The sequence below is a fragment of the Oncorhynchus mykiss genome, chromosome 1, assembly GCF_057628025.1.
Source record: "Oncorhynchus mykiss isolate SJ-2025 chromosome 1, ASM5762802v1, whole genome shotgun sequence".
Taxonomy (NCBI): Eukaryota; Metazoa; Chordata; class Actinopteri; order Salmoniformes; family Salmonidae; genus Oncorhynchus; species Oncorhynchus mykiss.
In genome coordinates this window covers 53,175,314-53,198,399 of record NC_143022.1, presented here as the reverse complement: position 1 = coordinate 53,198,399, position 23,086 = coordinate 53,175,314, and the positions used below count along the sequence as shown (strand labels likewise).

Below are 23,086 nucleotides of genomic sequence, written 5' to 3'. Positions count from 1 at the left end.
TACAGAATAAGACTCATTCCTTTCAATCTGCTACCCAGATTTTAGCAGAGATGCAAAGAAGCATACTTAGCATGCTCTTTTTTATATTCTACTGCCACTAGTCCTCAGATGAACAACAAATTATGCATAAAATATGGGGCAGATATCTATAATAATAATAACATTATGTGAAGGTTAAATCAGGCTGAGGTTGATGTACAGTGAAGTTTATCCCTCCCAGTGGCTGTCATTACAGTCATTAGATCACACTAACGCTGTCATGCAAAAGGGCGTCCAATCAGAAAGCCATTGAGATAAACCTTGCCCGTGTAGGAGCTGAGCAGAGCACTTGAGGAAAGAGACTGCACAACACCAAACAATGGAGAGGGAATCATCTCTCTCTCTTTCTCTCTCATTCTCTCTCTCTTATTCTGTCTCTATGTCTCTCTCATCATTCCTCACTCTCTCTCTCTAATGGCAGGAGAGAGTTTAATTTATTTTTTATTTTTTTAATCTCTGCCATATCTCATGGGAGCAGTGAACCCTACAGAGAACAGGAGAGATATCTCACACACACATCCCATGCTAAAACCACCATCTGGAAAATGTGTGTGTGTTTGTGTGTGTGTGTGTGTGTGTGTGAGTGTGTGTGTAATGCTCATATGACAGAGTGGAGGGATTAACATTTAAACTATAATTCATAGCCATTGACACAAGGGTCAGCGCACACGCACAGTAATGAATGGCATTTTCATAATTGTCATCGTTCGTTTCCATCGATCTCTAAGCCCATATAGAACATGGGTAGATGGGTACATTTTAAAATGTTAAGACAATATTGACTCGTGTTCCCCCAGGATTCATCCATCGCAGTGAAATGTATCATCAGCAGCGCATCCAGTCAATCTTTATCCATGTGACGAATCAACAGCATATGTATTCATCATAATTTCCCCCCTTTGCTAATAATAGCATAATTTTCAGGATTGGGGTGAATTCCATTTCAATTCAGTCAAATCAGTTTACTTCTTGAATTGCATGAATTCAAATGGAATTGACCCTAATCCTGAATACTATGGGCCTGTACCAAAACAATATGCTAATGTTATAATTAAAACATTGTAGGTGGTAGAATATAAACCCCTCTGTACTGTTGATTGACAGCCGATTGGTGGTTTGTGTTTTCTCACCTGCTTGTATAGAGCACAGATGTGTAGAGCCGTGTTTCCCGAGGCGTTCTGGACACCCATGTCTGCTCTGTAGAACAACAGGTGCTCCAGGTGCTGGACATGTCCATATCTACATGCCTGACACACAAACACAGAGACCAGGTCAAATAATGTCCATACCTACAGGTCTGACATACAAACACAGAGACCAGGTCAAATAATGTCCATACCTACAGGTCTGTCATACAAACACAGAGACCAGGTCAAATAATGTCCATACCTACAGGTCTGTCATACAAACACAGAGACCAGGTCAAATAATGTCCATACCTACAGGTCTGTCATACAAACACAGAGACCAGGTCAAAAAATGTCCATACCTACAGGTCTGTCATACAAACACAGAGACCAGGTCAAATAATGTCCATACCTACAGGTCTGACATACAAACAAACTAACAGAGAGGAGGTAAAAACATTTTTTTTTAAAAAAGGCATGTCCATATCTACACGTCTGTCACAAATACATAAACAAAGAAAATGAAACAATCTATACAGCAGCCTAGCTTTCATAAGGCACACCGGGACTATCATAGAAAATGACCAAACAGGAGTCGGTAGACTACGGATATTCTCAACTGTATCGTCTTGCTCTGCACACTAGATGTCAGTCAGAGTACCAACTGAGCTGAGCTATCTTACTGTTGTTTTTGCTGCTGATGGTCTAGCCAAGCTTGCTTCTCAACCAAAGCAATTCATAAAGTGAAACATCTACCAAAAGCAGAATTATATCTAATCAAAGACAAGATAGCTTATTCAAGGGAGTCCATATAATTTCAATGGCTTGGCTAATTTGCTTTAGTACTGTATCAGGCGCTGTAACTTGAGACTCTCAACTAAACCATTATGTAGAACGCTTGTATGTAAAACCCTTCGGGAAAGGGGGATACCTAATCAGTTGCACAACCAAATGCACGGGGAGTAGTTGTTGTTGGGGGTTAACGGCAGATTTTTCCACCTTGCCAGCTTATTGGCCCAAAAGGTTACTGGCCCAAAGCTCTTAACCGTTAGGCTACCTCTATATAAATCCAATCGATTATTACACCTGGTGAATCTCGTGCCAGCCGTTCTCGTCATGGCAAGAGACAGTGGCGTGGGCCCTCAGTAGCAGCTCACAGCAGCTTGGGTCTCCCTCCACCAAGACTGTATGGTAGAGGGGGGTGAGACTCTGGCTGTCCTTGTAGTCTGGAGATGCGCCCAGGTCCAGTAGAGCCTGAGGGGGGCGACAGAGAGTATTAGGGTGAGCAATTTAGGTTTAAGTTGACGTTGCTGATCTTAGGTCAGTTTAAAAAAAAATCCACTAATGGTTAAGGTTAGGTTTGGGGAAGCTGATACATCCTAGATCTGTACACAGGAGAAACTTCAGCCCTGAGCTACACTTTCTTTAAAATAACTGTCCAATGTTTCCCGAATTCTATAAAAGATGACCTATAATTAATTACAATATGAGTGAAATAGCTTTGCTTCCAAAAAAAGTGTATTCAAGCAAGTTAAATAGCCAATTTTCTGTGTTGGAATGGTGTGGGCAAACCACAACAACAGAATGGTGTGGGCGTATACTGGTCATTAAAAACATTCATGCAGTAGCCCGCTTATTGGCCAGCTCATCCTCCTTAGGATGATGACAGGAGGAAATAGTACAAAAAATAAATAAACAGTCTGTTTGAGATACAAGTGGTGTTTTTTAAGTGTTTTTTCTCCAATTTATACACTGAACAAAAAATATAAACGCAACATGCAACAATTTCAAAGAGTTACAGTTCATATAAGGAAATCAGTCAATTTAAATACATTCAGTAGGCCCTAATTTATGGATTTCACATGACTGGGAATACAGATATGCAAGATACCTTAAAAAAAGGTAGGGGCGCGGATAAAAAAAAAAAATCAGTATCTGGTGTGAGATACATCTCCTTCGCATAAAGCTGATCAGGCTGTTGATTGTGGCCTGTGGAATGTTGTCCCACTAGTCTTCAATGGCTGTGCAAAGTTGCTGGATATTGTTTGGGAACTGGAACATGCTGGATTACACGTCGATCCAGAGCATCCCAAACATGCCTCAGGATCTCGTCACTGTATCAAATAGCTAGTTAACGGTGGTGCGCACTAGTGGAGTTTCAATCGGTGACGTCACTTGCTCTGAGACCTTGAAGTAGTGGTTCCCCTTGCTCTGCAAGGGCCGCGGTTTTTGTGGAGCGATGGGTAACGATGCTTCGAGGGTGACCGTTGATGTGTGCAGAGCATCCCTGGTTCGTGCCCAGGTCGGGGTGAGGGGACGGACGTAAAGTCTATACTGTTACATTGATGCTGTTGACCCGGATCACTGGTTGCTGCAGAAAAAGGAGGAGGTCATAAGGGGGGGTGAGTGTAGCCGATGTGAAATGGCTAGCTAGTTAGCAGTGGTGCGCGCTAGTGGCGTTTCAATCGGTGACGTCACTTGCTCTGAGACCTTGAAGTAGTGGTTCCTCTTGCTCTGCAAGGGCCGCGGTTTTTGTGGAGCGATGGGTAACGATGCTTCGAGGGTGACCGTTGATGTGTGCAGAGCATCCCTGGTTCGTGCCCAGGTCGGGGCGAGGGGACGGACGTAAAGTCTATACTGTTACACATACATAAAATGCAATTGTGTTCATTGTCTATAGCTTATGCCTGCCCATACCATAACCCCACCGCCACCATGGGGCACTCTGTTCACAACTCTGTTCGACATCAGCAAGCCGCTCGCCCACACAATGCCATACACACTATCTGCCATCTGCCCGGTACAGTTGAATCCAGGATTAATCCGTGAAGAGCACACTGGAGAAGCGTGAGGATGAAGAGCACGCAGATGAGCTTCCCTGAGACGGTTTCTGTGTAGAAATTATTTGGTTGTGCAAACCCACAGTTTCATCAGTTGCGAGGCCTGTTGGACATACTGCCAAATTCTCTAGTGGAGGCGGCTTATGGAATAGAAATGAACAATTTAATTATCTGGCAAAAGCTTTGGTGGACATTCCTGCAGTCAGCATGCCAATTGCATGCTCCCTAAAACTTGAGCCATCTGTGGCATTGTGTTATGTGAAAAAAACCTCAGCACAAGGTCAGCACAAGGTGCACCTATGTAATGATCATGCTGTTTAATAAGCCACACCAGATGGATTATCTTGGCAGAAATGCTCACTAACAGAGATGTAAACAAATTAGTGCACACAATTTGGGATTTTTTTATTTCAGCGCACGAAACATGGGACCAACACTTTAAATATCGCGTTTATATTTTTGTTCAGTGTGGTACAGGATTGGTATTTGATGAGTCAACATTATTTTGGTAAGTTTTAACAGAATATTAACTTCTAAACGTGAGATTTTCACTGGACAGTTACTGTACAGTCTGCATGTCTGCATAACCCTTGTTATTAACATGTTCGGAGCCTCTTTATTGCTTTACAACAGGGGTGTCAAAGTCAAATGGACGGAGGGCCAAATAAAAAAATCAGCTACAAGACGAGGGCCGGACTGTTCGAATGTTCATTGAAAATTTTTTAAATGACGCATATAGTCTAGTGAACCTAATTGAACCTACTGAAAACCTAACAAATATATTACAATATGATCAGATAAATAAAGCAATATTTTCTTATGGCTCTGTCAGTAATCTTTAATTTTCAACAGACACAAAAGACAAATTTCCTTTATATAAATATCCCCATAACATGAACATTAAATGAAAGAAACCGGTATTCAAGGCACCATCAGTAGACTATATTTTCTATTTTAGCAAAAGTGGGCTAAATTTACTTCAAAGAAAAAACAATAATAGCAATTTTCTATCATCCACTCAACTGAAATATTTTTAAAATATAATTGGATTGAAATACAAAAAAATAAAGTGCAAAAATCTATTAATCAAAAACAACACTTTGTTTAAGGAGAAGTAACATGCAGTGAAAACAAATATTAAATTTTAACTTTTAAACTTGAACTGAGTAAAAACTCTAAATATGTGATTGCACAGTAATGTTCACTTGTTTGAGGTTGAGGGTGATACTTGGTGGTGTCCCATCTTTTCCACAAGTTCATCAATGTTCGGGGTAAGGCTCTGAGCTGAAGAAATCCTCAGAATTGAGTGGAGGTGTTCAGCAGTAAGTCGACTTCTGTGTGATGTTTTGTTCAGGTTCATCAAAGAAAACAGTTGTTCACACAGGTATGTGCTGCCAAACATAGACAACGTTTGAGCAGCCTGGATGCGCAGCTGGGGCATTGTGCCGGGGAGGAAACGGGCGAACTCCGCAGCACCCACTGCCGCATATTTTGCCCTCAGTGCATCATTGCATTGGAGGTCAATCAACTCCATTTGGAGGTTTGGTGGTGAGCTTTCCACGTCAACAGCAAATGGGTTACCGAGCAGTTCCAACCTGCTTTTTTGTGCTTCAAAGTCAGCAAATCGGCGTCGAAAGTCAGCGGCAAGCATACCTATTTTATCAGCCAACTGTGTGCTCGGGAACGCACTGGTAGAGAGCTTCTCTTTCATGGTCTGGCAGCTGGGAAAGTGGCTCAAATTTTCTTTCCGCATCTGCGTCTCCCACAGAGTCAGTTTGGTTTTAAATGCCTTCACTGTACTGTACATATCAGAGATGACACGATCCCGACCCTGCAGCTGCAAGTTTATTGCATTCAGATGACTCGTAATGTCACACAGAAAAGCCATTTCACACAGAAACATTTCGTCTCGGAGTTGTGTTGTGTCTTTCCCTTTGCTGTCCAAGAACAGACAAATCTCCTCACGAAGCTCGAAACATCTTTGAAGCACCTTTCCCTGGCTTAGCCATCGCACCTCTGTGTGATAAGGCAAATCACCATGCTCCGTTTCTAACTCCGTCAGAAATGCCTTGAACTGGCGGTGATTCAAACCTTTGGCTCTGATAAAGTTAACTGTGCGCGTGATGATGCTCATTACATGCTCCATTTTCAAGGCTTTACCGCACAACGCTTCCTGGTGTATGATACAATGATAAGCTGTCAGCTCACCTGTCGCGTTTTCCTCTTGCATCTTTTCCCGTATCTTCGCCACCAGTCCGCTCCTGTGTCCACACATCGCAGGTGCTCCGTCGGTTGTCAAACCCACGAGTTTTTCCCAAGGCAGCTCCATCTCATTTACACATCTTGACACCTCTTCATACAAATCATGCCCCGTAGTTGTGCCATGCATAGGACGTAAAGCCAAAAACTCCTCTGTCACGCTTAGGTTGGAGTCCACTCCGCGGATGAAAATTGACAACTGGGCAATGTCAGAAATGTCGGTGCTCTCATCCACAGCCAAGGAATATGCAATAAAATCTTTTCCCTTTTTCACAAGCTGCTCTTTTAGATTGATGGACAACTGGTCTACTCTCTCGGCAATGGTGTTTCTGCTCAGACTCACATTTAAAAAGAGTTGCCTTTTTTCTGGGCAAACTTCGTCACAAACTTTAATCATGCAGTTTTTGATGAAATCCCCCTCCGTAAATGGCCGGGCTGATTTAGCGATCTCTTCTGCCAAAATAAAACTGGCCTTGACAGTTGCGTCCGCGTGTGTGTCCGCGTGTTTCGTTTCATAATGTCGTCTCAGATTATACTCTTTCAGTACCGCCACACTTTCTCCACACAGAAGACACACAGGTTTTCCAGCTACCTTCGTGAACATATACTCCGACTCCCACCTTGTTTGAAACCCCCGGTTCTCAGTATCCACCTTCCGTTTTGCCATTTTTGATGGGTATCTGAAAGTTAATTTTACTGTGATGCTGACGACTGCTGTGCCAATAAATATTGAAATGAAGCAGCCTACTGCTCGGTGCGTCACCTTTGCATTGTGGGAAATGTAGTATTGGTGCGTGTAAAAGATCTGCGGGCTGCCGGCTTGCTGCGGGCCGGTTCTAATAATAAATCAAGATCATCCCAGGGGCCGTAAAAAACCTTCTTGCGGGCCGGATGTGGCCCGCGGGCCTTGACTCTGACATATGTGCTTTACAATATTGTAGCGACCCTTTAGCTCTATTATGTGCGGGGGCTCATGGGGAAAGTATGGGGGAAGGAGTTGCCCCTAGTTCAGATAACTCACTAGGTTTGGCGTGTTGAGGGGGATCTGAGCGAGAGCGAGACAGATCGAGACTGAGGGGAGAGTGATAATGTTCCTCTGAGTTCCGCTAAGTTCATCCTCGATACGGATGCCAGTAATGACCCAGGAAAGAGAATGAGTTGTTGCCGATTACAGTCACATCTTTGACAAGCCAGAGAATAACTATTGTGTAACACGCCGGGAGCTTCTAGAAGTTGATAGCCTGTCCAGGCGGCCATGTGCGCCAGAATGCCGCGACTGTGATCGAGCAGAAACACTGTAAGGCCATGAACCTGCAAGTGGGTCAGATCTCAGAATTTCGGGTCTGTTGGATCCGTAAAGACCTCTACCCAGACAGTTTTGTTACTCCAATGTGGGTCTTTGTTACTCCCAGAGCTGCTACCAGGAAATGAACAGTAAATAAACTTTTGTGAAGGTTTGGTGTGGTATGGCTATTATTAGCCTTAGCTACTGCAGGCCAATGAAGGCAATGCGCACTGGAGCTCCAACTGACTTTGACAGTTGAACTTGAGGTGAGGAAGAAGGCCTAACAGAGTTACTCTTTTAATCGAACAATATAATGCTCATCAAAATAATATTTGGTTCGAAAATTAACAAATTAGCCCCGTTCTGTATGCCTATATCGGTATAGCAGTAGTAGCCTATCTGACAAAGATAAAGAATGCATGTTGGTGTCGGGAACATGGCACCTAAGTGTTTCTTCCTTTATATTTCTTTTTGAAATATTAACATCATACAGTGGATGCCTAAGCCTATTAGGTCTATAGGAATGCAATACCCTAAAGCATTTAGCACTCAAATCACTGACAGCCATTATTGTTTTAGGAAAGTAAAAACCTGTCACCCCCTGATCTGTTTCACCTGTCTTTGTGATTGCCTCCACCCCCCTCCAGGTGTCGCCCATCTTCCCCATTATCCCCTGTGTATTTAAACCTGTGTTCTCTGTTTGTCTGTTGCCAGTTTGTCTTGTTTGTCAAGTCAACTAGTGTTTTTTGTCTCGGCTCCTGCTTTTTCCAAACTCTCTTTTTTCTCGCCCTCCTGTCACGACCCTGAGCCCGCCTGCCTGACCACTTTGCCTGACCCTGAGCCTGCCTGCCGTCCAGTACCATTGCCCCACCTCTGGTTTACTGACCCCTGCCTGCCTTAACCTGTCTATTGCATGCCCCTGTTGGATTATTAAACCATTGTTAATTCGACGTGTCTGCATCTGGGTGGTACCTTCATACCTGATAAAAAACAAAAAAAACAATAGGCTATAAAGTTTTTAATATGCTACACATCAAACCACAATGAATAGGTTTTTTTGTCATTTGTTAGAGGCATTTTTTATGGACACGTAACTATTGGTTATTTGGCCAATATTTCTTGTTTATTGATGCCACTGGCAGTGCCAGGTCTGTGGTTTCTTCCTCTCTTTCTTTCTTCTCTCAGATCTGAATGGATCTCTCGGATCTGAACCTGCACGGGTCTTTTTGGATATGTTTTTACATAGGTTGTTTCAAAATGGGTCCGATTGTCATCCTTGGGTCCATTTCGGAACAGGTCTCCGTTTAAATGTTTTAATTTATGCATATCGGGTCCGGTGGGAAAGCCACGGATCCATTTCGGAACAGGTCCAACTTTTTGGACACATGAAGACCTCTACGTCTGGGTAACAGGAAGACGCGGACTACCCACTAGCATCCGCACAACGATAGGCTAGTCGAAAGATTCATATGTACTTTAGTTGCCCGACTAGCCCTTGAGACTGCCCAGGAACCAGAGCGATTGGGACATCCAATTTCTCCTCATTCTCATGGCCTATCAAAGTGAGGTGCAGGAGTCAACGGGTCAACATATAGTATTCTTTCTAACAAAGATATCTACATGCACTCACCGGCCAGTTTAGGTACACCCATCTAATACCGGGTCTGACCCCCGCCCCCCTTTGACTCCAGAACAACCTGAAGTCTTTAGGGCATTTTAAAAGGTGTCAGATACGTTCCACAGGGATGTTGGTTCATGCTGACGCAATGGCAGTTGCAGCAAATTGGACGGTAGTACATTCATGCTGCGAACAGCCCGTTCCATCTCATCCCAAAGATGCTCTATTGGGTTAAGGTCTTGGGACTGTGTGGGCCACTAAAGTAAACTGAACTCAATGTCATGTTCCAGGCTATGTTATTCCACTCCTCAATTGTTCTCTGTTGGTGATTGCGTGTCCACTGGAGCCACTTTTTCTTGTTTTTAGCTGAAAGGAGTGGAACCCGGTGTGGTCGTCTGTTGCAATAGCCCATCCGTGACAAGGATCGACGTGTTGTGCATTCCAAGATGCTGTTCTGCGCACCACTGTTGTACCTCGCCGTTATTTGTCTGTTTGTGGCCGGCCGTTTAGCTTGTACGATTCTTGCCATTCTCCTTCGACCTCTTTCATCAACAAGCTCTTTTCGCCGAAAGGATTACTGCTGACTGGGTGTTTTTTGTTTGTCTCACCATTCTCGGTAAACCCTAGACACTGTCATGCGTGAAAAGCCCAGGAGGGTGACCGTTTCTGAGATACTGGATCCGGCACTCCATATCAAGCTCAAAATTGCTTAGGTCACTTGTTTTCTTCATTCTAACGGCTCAGTGCCTACCTGCCTGCTTTATATAACAAGCCACGGCCACGTGACTCACTGTTTGTAGGAGTGATCCATTTTCATGAACGGGGTGGTGTACTTAATAAACTATGGGGTAAATTGAGCATAGGGACAGGGTAAGTTGAGCCGCCTTGGGGTAAATGGGTGATGGTGTCATGTGACAGGTGGTGATGGTGCTGGTAGGTCAAAATGTAATACATGGAATGGGGGTGGGGTACTGTATAGCTTAAATGTATGCCTACTGTGGCATACAGCAGGTTAGCAACCAGCGGGAGACTTGTCGCGTCGAAGGCTCCCTCTGCTGGACGTGCCAGGTCTCAACGGGCTCTCCAGTCAGGACTAATTCGGGCTGATTGTGGTTGGTGAGTAATTTGTAATTGTTTACATTTTTTTATTTAACCAGGCAAGTCAGTTAAGAACGAATTCTTAATTACGATGACGGCCTACCCAAGCCAATTGTGTGCAGCCCTATGGGACTCCCAATAACGGCCGGATGTGGATCTGGATTCAAACCAGGGACTGCAGTGATACTTCTTGCATTGAGATGCAGTGCCTGAGACCGCTGCGCCACTCGAGAGCCCAGTAATCAAGGGGCTGATTGCTCACTAGCTGGACGAGTCCCATAAAGCTGCCAGAAGGGCAGCACACAAGTTTGGGGACTAGGCGGAAGAGAGGTAACTCCTGTATAATCGTGCTCAGTACCAGAGATAACGGAGGGAGCTCGGTTTTGTTCCCCACAGGATACCGCAAGACTCCGGAGCCCAGAAGATGATATCCCGGAGGAGGTCTCCTATTCTTTTCTCTTTGTTTGTTATTTAATAAACACCCTTGAAACCGAGCTAATACGATTGTGTCTGTGTCTGATCTGTTAAACGTCTTGACCAAACCCCCTGGTCTGCCACAATTGGTGGAGAATGCGGGCATTCTGATAACATGGTCAGATCTGGGTTGACGTTTACGCAGCAGACGCTTGGACACGTTGATAGTTCAGCTCGTCCCGGGCCCAACAGACGGTTCATGAACGAATGCTGGAGGAAAAGCGGCAACAAAATGTTTGCCTCGTTGAAGAAAACAGGAAGCTACAAGGAGGAACGTCTACTGAATCGCATCCAGACCAGTTTTTAAACAAGCTAACAGAGGATGATGACATCGAAAACATACCTCTGCATGTTTGAACGGACAGCGCTACGGAAAGTATGGCCAAGGCCGAAGTGGGTAAGTCTGCTGGCCCCGTACCTGTCCGGGATTTCCCAAAAGGCGTATTTGGACCTTAACAACGAACAGGCAGCTAACTACGACATACTCAGACAGGCCCAGCGGGCCCAACTGGTCCACGACTGGAGGTACGTGGCCGATGCCTCCCCCCGAGCCCAGATCAGGCACCTAGTGCGAATCACCAGGACGTGCTTCCAAACCGACATATCCACCCTCTCCATCATAGACAAAGTGGTCATGGATCGCTTCTTACCTACCCCACGACATGAAGGGCAGCGAATCTATGCACGCCCCAGACCTTGAAGGGCCTCCCAGGAGCAGTGGAGATGCATCAGAACACAGAGGCCCTCCTGAAGGGGAGCCGGGCCGAGTCGGAGACCCGTCCGAGGGGATGGAAGGACACCCACACCGCAGTATATCCCGAACCGACAGTCGACCCCAGGTAGATGGAGATCTAAGGGAGTGTTTTGAGTGTGGCGCCCAGAGGCACCTTTCATGGAATTGTCCGACTCGAGAGGATTCAATGCCATCAGCAAGCCCCGTAGGCGAGGTGGGCCACGCAGTGAACTATGTCAACTCCTGTTACGCTCATAGCCACGACCCTGCTGGCCTAGGGGACCGAACGTGGTAGGGAGATGTCCGTCTCATGTGTCCACGGTGACACAAAGCGGTATTCAACCGTACAGACCAATATCGGGACGCCACAAGGGGGCTGCCAAATGGCGGTGGGTGCCGTACCGGAGCTGCCGGGTACCCCTCCTCGTGGGACGAGATTGTCCACTGTTCATGGCACTGTGGAGGCAGGAGCTGAGGAAAAAGGTATGAGCCGGTGTAAGACAAGAGCGTGGCCCGGAAGCAAGTTGACAAACCCGTATCTACGGGTCCGGAGTCGGAGTCCGAGGGGGTGACGGAACCCGATCCCCCCCCAGTGAACAACTGGAGGAGGAGCCCATTCCCCGCATCAGGTGTCGTGCAGACAGGGGGAACTTAGAGAGGTACTGTTGCTGCCCCAACTGTACGCAGGAATTGTTCACCTGTTAGAGGCGCACCTGGGAATGGATAAGACCCGGGAACGGATCACCGCCTAGTTCCACTGGCCCGGGATAAGAAGGGCTGTGGAAGACTATTGTCACAGCTGCCCGGAGTGTAAAATCACTCCCCCAAAAGCACACTGCCCCAGAAAAACTGTCTGGGCCAGTTCGTCTTGTTTGTCAATGTTACTAGTGTTTGTCCTGTCATCTCCTGTCTTTTCCCAGCCTCTCTATTTCTCGTCCTACTGGTTTTTGACCCTTGCTTGTCCTGACCCTGTACCCACCCGCCTGACCCTGAGCCTGCCTGCCGCCCTGCACCTTTGCTCCACCTCTGGATTACTGAACTCTGCCTGTCCCTGACCCTGAGCCTGCCTGCCGTCCTGTACCTTTGCTTCTACTCTGGATTATCAACCCCTATCTGCCTTGACCTGTCGTTTGCCTGACCCTGTGGTTACAATAAACATTGTTAATTCACACAGTCTTCACTTGGGTCTTACCTTGATTCCTGATACATTACTGTGCACTCTCCTCAAACAATAGCATGGTATTATTTCACTGTTATAGCTACTATACATTGGACAGTGCAGTTAAATGAACAAGAATTTAAGATTTCTCCCCATATCAGATATGTCTATGTCCTGGGACTTAAAACATCATACTAATCACGTTAGCGCACGTTAGCTCCCGTAGAGCAGTGGTTTCCAAACTTTTTATAGTCTCGTACCCCTTGGACAGTCTCAGTCTTAAATCATTTCCCACGCATAGTCTGTATCTGTATTTAGTTTTCTTGCTTAGCGAGGGCTGAGAATCCACTCTCACATGCAGTAGTGTGAAGTCGGAAGTTTACATACTCTTAGTCATTAAAACTCATTTTTCAACCACTCCACAAATTTCTTGTTAACAAACTATAGTTTTGGCAAGTCGGTTAGAACATCTACTTTGTGCATGACACAAGAAATTTTCCCAACAATTATTTACAGACAGTTTATTTCACGTATAATTCACTGTATCACAATTCCAGTGGGTCAGAAGTTTACACACACCAAGTTGACTGTGCCTTTGAACAGCTTGGAAAATTCCAGAAAATGATGTCATGGCTTTAGAAGCTTCTGATAGGCTTTTTACACCTCTTGAAGGTGTATCTGTGGATGTTTTTCAAGGCCTACCTTCAAACCCAGTGCCTCTTTGCTTGACATCATGGGAAAATTGAAAAAAATAAGCCAAGACCTCAGAAAAAAATTGTTGACCTCCACAAGTCTGGTTCATCCTTGGGAGCAATTTTCAAACGCCTGAAGGTACCACGTTCATCTGTACAAACAATAGTATGCAAGTATAAACACCATGGGCCCACGCAGCCGTCATACCGCTCAGGAAGGAGACGCGATCTGTCTCCTAGAGATGAACGTACTTTGGTGCGAAAAGTGCAAATCAATCCCTGAACAACAGTAAACCCTGTGAAGATGCTGGAGGAAACAGGTACAAAAGTATCTATCTCCACAGTAAAATGAGTCCTATATCGACATAACCTGAAAGGCCGCTCAGCAAAGAAGAAGCCACTGCTCCAAAACCACCATAAAAAAAGCCAGACGACGGTTTCCAACTGCACATGGGGACAAAGAGCGTTGGACTAATGTTCTCTGGGATGATGAAACAAAAATAGAACTGTTAGGCCATAATGACCATCGTTATGTTTGGAAAAAAGGGGGAGGCCTGCAAGCCGAAGAACACCATCCCAACCGTGAAGCACAGAGGTGGCAGCATCATGATGTGGGGGTGCTTTGCTGCAGGAGGGACTGGTGCACTTCACAAACTAGATGGCATCATGAGGGAGGGAAATTATGTGGATAAATTGAAGCAACATCTCAAGACATCAGTCAGGAAGTTAAAGCTTGGTCGCAAATGGGTCTTTCAAATGGACAATGACCCCAAGCATACTTCCAAAGTTGTGGCAAAATGGCTTAAAGACAACAAAGTCAAGGTGTTGGAGTGGCCATCACAAATTCCTGTGGGCATAACTGAAAAAGCCCTGACCTCAATCCTATAGAACATGTTTGGACAGAACTGAAAAAATGTGTGCGAGCAAGGAGGCCTACAAACCTGACTCAGTTACACCAGCTCTGTCAGGAGGAATGGACCAAAATTCTCCCAATTTATTGTGGGAAGCTTGTGGAAGGCTACCCTAAACGTTTGACCCAAGTTAAACATTTTAAAGGCAATTAATTGAGTGCATGTAAACTTCTGACCCACTGGGAATGTGATGAAATAAATAAAAGCTGAAATAAATAATTCTCTCTACTATTATTCTGACATTTCACATTCTTAAAAAATAAAGTGGTGATCCTAACTGACCTAAAACAGCGTATTTTACTAGGATTAAACGTCAGGAACTGTGAAAAACTGAGTTTAACTGTATTTGGCTAAGTTGTATGTAAACTCCCGACTTCAACTGTAGGTACGTGGTTGCAAAGGGTATCAGTGTCTTAACAGTGCGATTTGCCAAGGCAGGATACTCTGAGCACAGCCCAATGGCTTCTGATTAAATACATTTTTTCACAGAACCAGTTGTTGCAATTTCGATGAGGCTCTCTTGTTCAGATATCGGTAAGTGGACTGGAGGCAGGGGCATGAAAGGGATAACAAATCCAGTTGCGTCATCCGTTTCTGGAAAGTACCTGCGTAATTGCGCACCCAACTCACTCAGGTGCTTCGTTATATCACATTTGACATTGTCCGTAAGCTTCTTCGGGATCGATTAGCATGAGGTTGTAAGTGACAAGAAAATTTCCCAGGACATAGACATAAAGTATCTGGGTGTGAACAATGCTGAATAGGTATAGACAAAGAAGAGCTCTCTAGTAGGTACCAAAACATGCAAATACCATTATCTCAAAAGTGATGTTACAAGTTTATCAACTTTCAAAGCAGAATTGCACCACCTATCACACTTTCACAAAAAACACGGCTAAAGGTCAATCAGATTTGTGAACATTATCCCTAGCTGTGTATTGCTGCTTTCCATGTTGTCTGCTGCCTGTAGATTGTGAGGTGTGAAAACACTTTGTTGCTTTTATGGGTTTTGTCTTGTTGCTTTTTGTGCTATGTTGCTCTGTCTGCATGCTATGTCTTGCTTGTCCTATGTTGCTCTGTCTGCATGCTATGTCTTGCTTGTCCTATGTTGCTCTGTCTGCATGCTATGTCTTGCTTGTTCTATGTTTCTCTGTCTGCATGCTATGTCTTGCTTGTCCTATGTTGCTCTGTCTGCATGCTATGTCTTGCTTGTCCTATGTTGCTCTGCGTGTGCTCACAGCTCATTGATTGTCTGTATTGTAATTAATTTTAAAAACCTGCCCAGGGACTGCAGTTGAAAATTATGCAGTTGGCTAAAACCGGCATTTTTACTAAAACGTTGATTAATGTGCACTGTCCCTGTAAAAATACAAATAAACTCAAACTCAATTACTTTCCCATTGTTCCTCAACTGCAGTGTATGATATACCATGTTGTAGCTATGAGTCTTTACTCTTATCCAATGTATTTAAAAAAACACACACCATTTCAAATTTTGCTACATACGACCGACCAAATCCAGGTGGTCGTTCACATGTGTTATGCGTAGGACATTGTCAATTATGATTCCTATATGTGGGGTGTTGGTTAAGGGCTTGTCAGTAAGCATTTCACGGTAAGGTCTACACTTGTTGTATTCGGCACATGTGACAAAGTTGGATTTGATTTGTTATGGGATAGATTGTTTAGAAAAATCTAAAGGTATCAGCCGATACCAATTCTCTCTCTTTCCCATATCCTTGGTCCTAACCCTTCTACGTTTGCAGATCTGAAGGGTCTGGAGAAAAGCAGTAGTGGCGGATGTTCCACTATGTTGCTTCAACCATACAGATCTGCACACATCAAAGGGTAAGGCCAAGGGGAAGGGGTAGAGAGGGGAATTGTGGCCGACTTTATATAAGCTGTAAAAGGCATAGAGATGCTGGATAACCTTCAGCGTGGCCTGATTCTTGGCCCTGACCGCATGGTGGAGAGCGGTCATCCCATCTTGTGATCTGAAGTCCAGATGTGCTCCACCTTGTTTCAATACAACGATGACCTGCTCCACATTGTAAAGGTGGGCTGCGAAGGTCAGTGGAGTTTCTACAAAACAAACACACAACACGGTGCTGTTCAGTGTTACGGATATTACTTAAAAGAAGAAACCCTGAGTTTATTGTATGAACATCATCAAAGCAAATGTGATGGGTAGGTTTCCTGGAATAGGAGGCTAATTCTGGAATAGAAGGCATGTTCAATGAAGAACGGCTATCGAAATAACTTTGTAGTCTAGGACGAGACTTTGTCCTGGAAACCAGCCCTATAGGTCCTACAGAATGAAGGTGCACAAAAACACAAGCAATTGTCTCAGTCTACTGTAGCCGTAAACTGAGATTTTAAAAACATTTGAGGTGAGCTGATCTCTAATTTCCTTTTTCAGTAAACTAAGCTATTCATAATTTAGCAGACACTGTTTACTTCTCAGCAGCTGCTGTATAATACAACATGAGGTGCACATCACAATATTGAGTAAGAGCCTAGGTGTGTGTGTGTGTGTGTGTGTGTGTGTGTGTGTGTGTGTGTGTGTGTGTGTGTGTGTGTGTGTGTGTGTGTGTGTGTGTGTGTGTGTGTGTGTGTGTGTGTGTGTGGCGTACCACCAGTATCAGGGTCTTGATAGTTGGGGTCGAGGCCTTTCTCCAGCATCTTTACCACTTTATCCAGCTGGAGATGCTGAATGTGGTCCATGAATTTCCTATAGTTGGCCTAGGAGTAGGAGGGGGCAGAGAAAGACAGAGAGAGAGAGCAGGGTGGGGTGGTGATACAGGGACAGGGAGGTTGGTACAGTAGGGAGGTCAGATGATGGTTACACAGGTCTCTGCACTGCTGTTCTTCTCATGGTGCTTTCCCAGGGACCAGGGACACATGTGCTGCTTTCCAGGCCAGTTATAAATAGCTAAGAGAGCAGGTCCCAGAGCTGAGCTGAGCTGAACAGTGCCAGGCAGAGAGAGAGAGGCTCGCCTGCAGCCTTCAGGCAGGACAGAGACACTACAGGGGGACTGACGCTGACCAGAGCACTCTAACGCAGCCACAGTACACACACTTTGAACAACTCCAACACACACACACACACACCACACACGCACGCGCGCACGAACACATATAAAGGAAGAGTGGACTTGAAAGAACAGGGGAAACAGCAGGGATGGAATTTGATGGGTGAATTATTTAGTGTGGCATTCCTTTTTGACCGAGAAGGACAGGGATAGAATTTCTCCTGGACTCAAGTCGTTTTCTGTCTTAATCCAATAATCCATCCTGTTCTATGTGTTAAAACGCATACCTGCTGAATATTGAGCCCATTGAAATGATGCAGTTCAATAATTCACACTTTATATTCAGCTTGTAGCCGAATAGTGTATTGATTTGATCAGTATTACAGAGAAAGGCCCTGAGATGTTCTTTCGCTCATAATGCAATGAAAGTCTCAGAGACAAGCTCCGTTAATAATATCACTTTTTCACACGACTGTAATGACCTGAGCCGTACTCTACTGCGGCTGATATTGTCTTTTCACATTGCTCTTTTCAGCACGGTTCCATCATTGACGGATATATGGTGTGAAAAGGGTCCAAGATATAGCTTTCACCTGATCCAATACAATAAATTACATCAGCAATAGATATTCAAGGCACTTGAAAGAAGAAGTGAAAAAGGAATATGAAGCCTCATTTATTTTTCTCACCTGCGTGTGGATTTTGGCAATCTGCTTTTCGTTTACATTGGGCTGCTGGTAGACCCTGCTCTTGTAACGGAACTGTAAATAGGAGAAGAGAAAAATTGGTAACGCTTTACTTAAAGCCAAACAGTATAATACACTATGATGTTGTTGTAATGCATTGTTAATACTAATCATGAGCATGAACACCCTATATAACATCCTCTTATAATCAACTCGTAATGATCCCGACTAACAAAACAGATATAATCATCCCCTGCGGCGCTGATATTGGTGATCCATATATTCAATACTAAGTAAGGTGTTCAACTACCAGTAGAAGAAGCAGGTAGTAACTAAGACTTCAGTACTAGCGATACCAGGGGACCACTGACTGGGTTTATATAGAACAAAGCAGAGAGAGGGAGCCAAGAGGATGTTTTTGTATCTATGGAAACTTTCACATTGTGTTGTTGGTAGACCTTGCTCTTATAACAAAACTGTAGAAAGGAGATTCAAAAAAAAGATTACTTCCCAATCATACCCAGGGCCCATATTCACAAAATCATCTCAGCGTACTGTTGGAGTACTGATCTAGGATCAGGTGTGTCCCCCCCCCCCCGTCCATGTCATTGTTCTATAAAGACTCAGTTATGATCTTCAAGGCAAAACTGATCACCACTTCTCTGAGACACTTTATGAATACTGCCCCAGAATGGGTGATCCGTATGTCTAATACTAAGTAACTAAGGTGTACTATACTAGATAATATCACCCAGGCAGGCAGTAATTAAGTACTTGTGATACCAGGGGACCACTGACTGAGGCTATATAGAACAAAGAACAGAGAGAGGGAGTGGAGTTGAATGGAGTTTCACGCTATGCCGCCTCATCACAAATCCAGCTGAGCTGGAAAACAAGACTTATTATAGTGATGCAGTCCCTCGATCATTCATTAAAGTGGCTGAATTTTCTACAGATTAGATTCTTTGATAATGATCAACCCGGAGAAGTGCTTATACAGCACCCCTGGTTGGGGTACGAGCAGCGTGTCCAGTGCTGTGTTACTGGACCGCCGGGATGGAGCAGTGCTGGATGGAGGAAGTAGGGCACACACACACACACACACACACACACACACAATCCATAACAACATTGTGCTCGCCTAATAAAGGTCTGTTGTCGAGCAATCAGTGACTTACGTTTGCCAATACAGGAGGACTGGACTTGAGGGATGGAGCCGTAGTGGGTTATTTAAGTAGGGCCTGCAATGCACACACGATTGCTCTACCGCATACTTTATAGTGTAATGTTTTGAGCCAGGAGCGCATCTATTTGACAAGACGAAGATCCACTCTTTGATCAAAACGTAATAGCCTGATGAAAGTACTGTATGTGGTGAAGCAATCAGTTATGGATGTGCGTTTTAATAATACAGACTAACGGTGTAGCACTTTTTTCTGTACAACCAGAGTTGGGTGAGTTAGTCTGAGGGTTAGAGTTAGGACTCGGGCTAGGGTTAGGGCTGGACCTGAGGGATGGATCAAAGCAGTACTTTTACTGTACCTTCAGAGTTGGAACCCCCTTGCTGCTGGTGGGTGAGTTAGTCTGAGGGTTAGAGTTAGGACTCGGGCTAGGGTTAGGGCTGGACCTGAGGGATGGATCAAAGCCGTACTTTTACTGTACCTCCAGAGTTGGAACCCCCTTGATGCTGGCGGGAGTAGGGTAGTCTTTGAGGGGGCGCTCTTCGTCCAGGAAGCCAGACTTGCGGCCCTCCACGGCGGGCTGAAACAGGCCATAGTTCAGCACGTCCCTCAACGTCTGGGTCAGTGTACACAGGATCTGCTGTTTAGCAACCCATACGGTGGCCTCGGGTTTAAACCTCATACATGTCTGCTCCAAAACAAAGACAACATATGCAAAGATCATGCTAACATACCAAACCTGGAGTTTAAACATAGATTTCTGCTCCAAAACATTAGAGGACAGGTGGCGTTGGGTTTAAAAAGCATACATTTCTGCTTCTAACACACACATGCAGATGTTCCATTCTGGCAGCAGGTGGTAACAGATGGACCTGGACAAACAATAGCACACGTCTCCCTGCCAGTGAGACAATGGCTGTGAATATAGTATTTTATTTACAGTAGAATAGACTAGGAAGTCCTGTATAGAACAGTATGGAAATGTCTACGAATGATATTCTGCTTCAGTAATTAGCTAGCCTCTTCCCAAAAGAAGCTGGACAAAAAAATGATAATTCCATATTCACGAAGTCATTTGGCAGAGGTGTACACTACACAGTATTGGTGGAAGGAAACAATAACTGGAATTAGCTCAATCAATTAGTAAGGATTATAGCAATGGATTATGCTGTTATCCAGAAAATCCTAGTGGGTTTATATGAGAGTGCATGTTCATTTCTGATAAGGAATTTGGAAAAACAACAGCACTTCTTCTCAGCAAGAAAATATTTGTTTTGTGGCTGAATAACCAAGCTACCGATTTTCAATTGCTTTCTTTCTCCCTTTTACGTACAGAGCCTTCAGAAAGTATGCATATGCCTCGACTTATTCCACATTTTGTTGTGTTACAGCCTGAATTCAAAATGGATTAAATTAGACATTTTTACACCCATCTACACCCAATGCCCCATAACGACAACGTAAAAACGTGTTTTTAGAGGAATGTCGCAATGTATTGAAAAGGAAACATAGAAATATCTCATGTATGTAAGTATTCACACCCCTGAGTCAATCCTTTGTAGAAGCACCTTTAGCAGCGATTACAGCTGTGTGTCTTTCTGGGTAAATCTCGAAGAGCTTTCCACACCTGGATTATGCAACATTTGCCCATGATCCTTTTCAGATTTCTTCAAGCTCTGTCAAGTTGATTGTTGATCATTACTAGACAACTATTTTCATGTCTTGCCATAGATATTCAAGTAGATTTAAGTCAAAGCTGTAACTCAGCCATTTAGGAACATTCACTGTCTTCTTGGTAAGAAACTCCAGTGTAGATTTGGCCTTTATGTTTAACGTTATTGTTCTGCTGAAAGGTAAATTAATCTACCAGTGTCTAATGGAAAGCAGACGGTACCAGGTTTTTCCTCTCGATTTTGCCTGTGCTGAGCTCTATTCCGTTTCCTTTTTATCCTGAAAAACTCCCCAGTTCTTAATGATTACAAGCATTCCCATAACATGGATACACTACCCAAAACGTAATTAATAACTTCACCATGCTCAAAGGGATATTTAATGTCTGCTTTTTTTTTTACCCATCTGCCTTCTTTGAGAGGCATTGGAAAACCTCCCTGGTCTTTGTGGTTGATTCTGTGTTTGAAATTCACTGCTCGACTGAGGGACCTTAAAGATAACTGTATATGTGCAGTACAGAGATGAGGTAGTCATTCAAAAACCATGTTAAATAATATTATTGCACACAGAGTGTGTCCATGCCATGCATTAGGTGACTTGCTAAGCACATTTTTACTCCTGAACCTATTTAGGCTTGCCACAACAAAGGGGTTGAATACTTATTAACTCAATACATCTCAGCTTTTCAGTTTTTATTAATTTGTAAATATAAAAATAAAAAATTAATCATAATTCCACTCTGACACTATGGAGTATTGTGTGTAGGACAGTGGAAAAAAAACTCAATTTCATCCATAATAAATTCAGTCTGTAACACAACAACATGTGGAAAAAGTCAAGGGGTGTGAATACTTTCTGAAGGCACTGTATCTATCTAATTGCTTGGCTGAGAACAGTCTGACTTTCAGTTGATACATTATACAGTACATAGCAATTGTAGTTCGCTCTTTCACATTGACTGTTTGCAGCTAGGTTGGCGTAAATATCCCACGATTGCTATGACCTCGTTTTTGTTAACAGGTTTGTGCTTTACTTACAATTTTACTAGCCTAGGGTTTAGTCTTTCATATAAGCAAAACGCAGTAACAAACTGCAGAAACAACTACCGGTATGTCGTAATTCCAACAAACATCCCAATTATTTTTCTACTCTCATTAGCACTGATTTCGCAGATAGCTGCTGTTTTCTTTGAAGATGTTTTACTTGTAATGATTGTGATGTGGTCGTTGTTCCACACCCGGCCATGATTACAGACACCTGTGTGTGTCCTTCCAAACGATAGAAACTAGTGACCTGCAGTGTTTGTCATTATACCCTGATGAAGACAGCTTGTCTGTTGAAATGTTGGTTATTAAATGATTGCTTTTGAGCTCATAGTGTGAGGCTCTCCTTTTCTTTTTCTTCATTGTTTTAACTATTTTAGTTGAATGCACTGATTGTAAGTCACTCTGGATAAAGCTGTCTACTAAATGACTAATATGAAAAAAAATATATATATACAATGTCCCTGTCCCTACTCATGGATTGCTGTCGGTCAGGGATGACAACACAAATGGAAAGTGAAACGTGCTTATGTTTTGGCTTCGATCTGGATTTAGATAGTATATTCCTGCAGTATGATAAGAAAAACCAGTTTAATGAGACAGAACTGTATACTCACAGACTGCTGCAGGTCAGGGATGACCACACAGAAGACCAGTGACTCCCTGCGGGCGGCCTTATCCTTCTCTGCTCTCCTGTCGGTCCTTCTGCTGGCCCTTTCCCCTCCAGGTCCTCCATGGCCAGCCTCCTCCTTGGAGCTGTCTGTCTCAAAACCTCCAGACCCGTCAGAGACACTCTGGGCCATTTCTTCCTCACTGGACGTAGGACTCCGAGGCATGATAGTCTACTGGAGAGAGGAGACAGTGCTACACAGTGTACATTATACAGTATATACTACTAACACACATACAGTTGAAGTCGGATCAGTCTTTCACAATTCCTGATATTTAATCACAGTAAAACATTCCCTGTCTTAGTCAGTTAGGATCAACACTTTATTTTAAGAATGTGAAACGTCAGAATAATAGTAGAGAGAATGATTTATTTCAGCTTTTATTTCTTTCATCACATCAGGTCGCAGTTACAAATGAGAACTTGTTCTCAACTAGCCTACCTGGTTAAATAAAGTTGAAATAAAAAATAAAAAAATTCACAGTGGGTCAGAAGTTTACATACACTCAATTAGTATTTGGTAGCATTGCCTTTAAATTGTTTAACTTGGGTCAAAAGTTCCGGGGAG

The 23,086-nt window shown here is 43.9% G+C and overlaps 1 protein-coding gene across 1 annotated transcript in view; it reads right to left on the bottom strand.

Moving 5' to 3' along the window:
• Positions 1-22,742, bottom strand: part of shank2b (SH3 and multiple ankyrin repeat domains 2b) — a 136,089-nt gene extending 113,347 nt beyond the window's left edge. Inside the window, exons 1-7 of the mRNA XM_090233556.1 lie at positions 22,466-22,742; positions 19,616-19,822; positions 17,957-18,028; positions 16,869-16,977; positions 16,166-16,317; positions 2,253-2,420; positions 1,170-1,286 (exon numbers count right to left, since the gene is read on the bottom strand). Coding sequence (XP_090089682.1) covers positions 1,170-1,286; positions 2,253-2,420; positions 16,166-16,317; positions 16,869-16,977; positions 17,957-18,028; positions 19,616-19,822; positions 22,466-22,684 — 1,044 coding nt within the window. The 5' untranslated portion in view covers positions 22,685-22,742. The remainder of the gene's footprint in view (positions 1-1,169; positions 1,287-2,252; positions 2,421-16,165; positions 16,318-16,868; positions 16,978-17,956; positions 18,029-19,615; positions 19,823-22,465) is intronic.
• Positions 22,743-23,086: the final 344 nt, after the last annotated feature.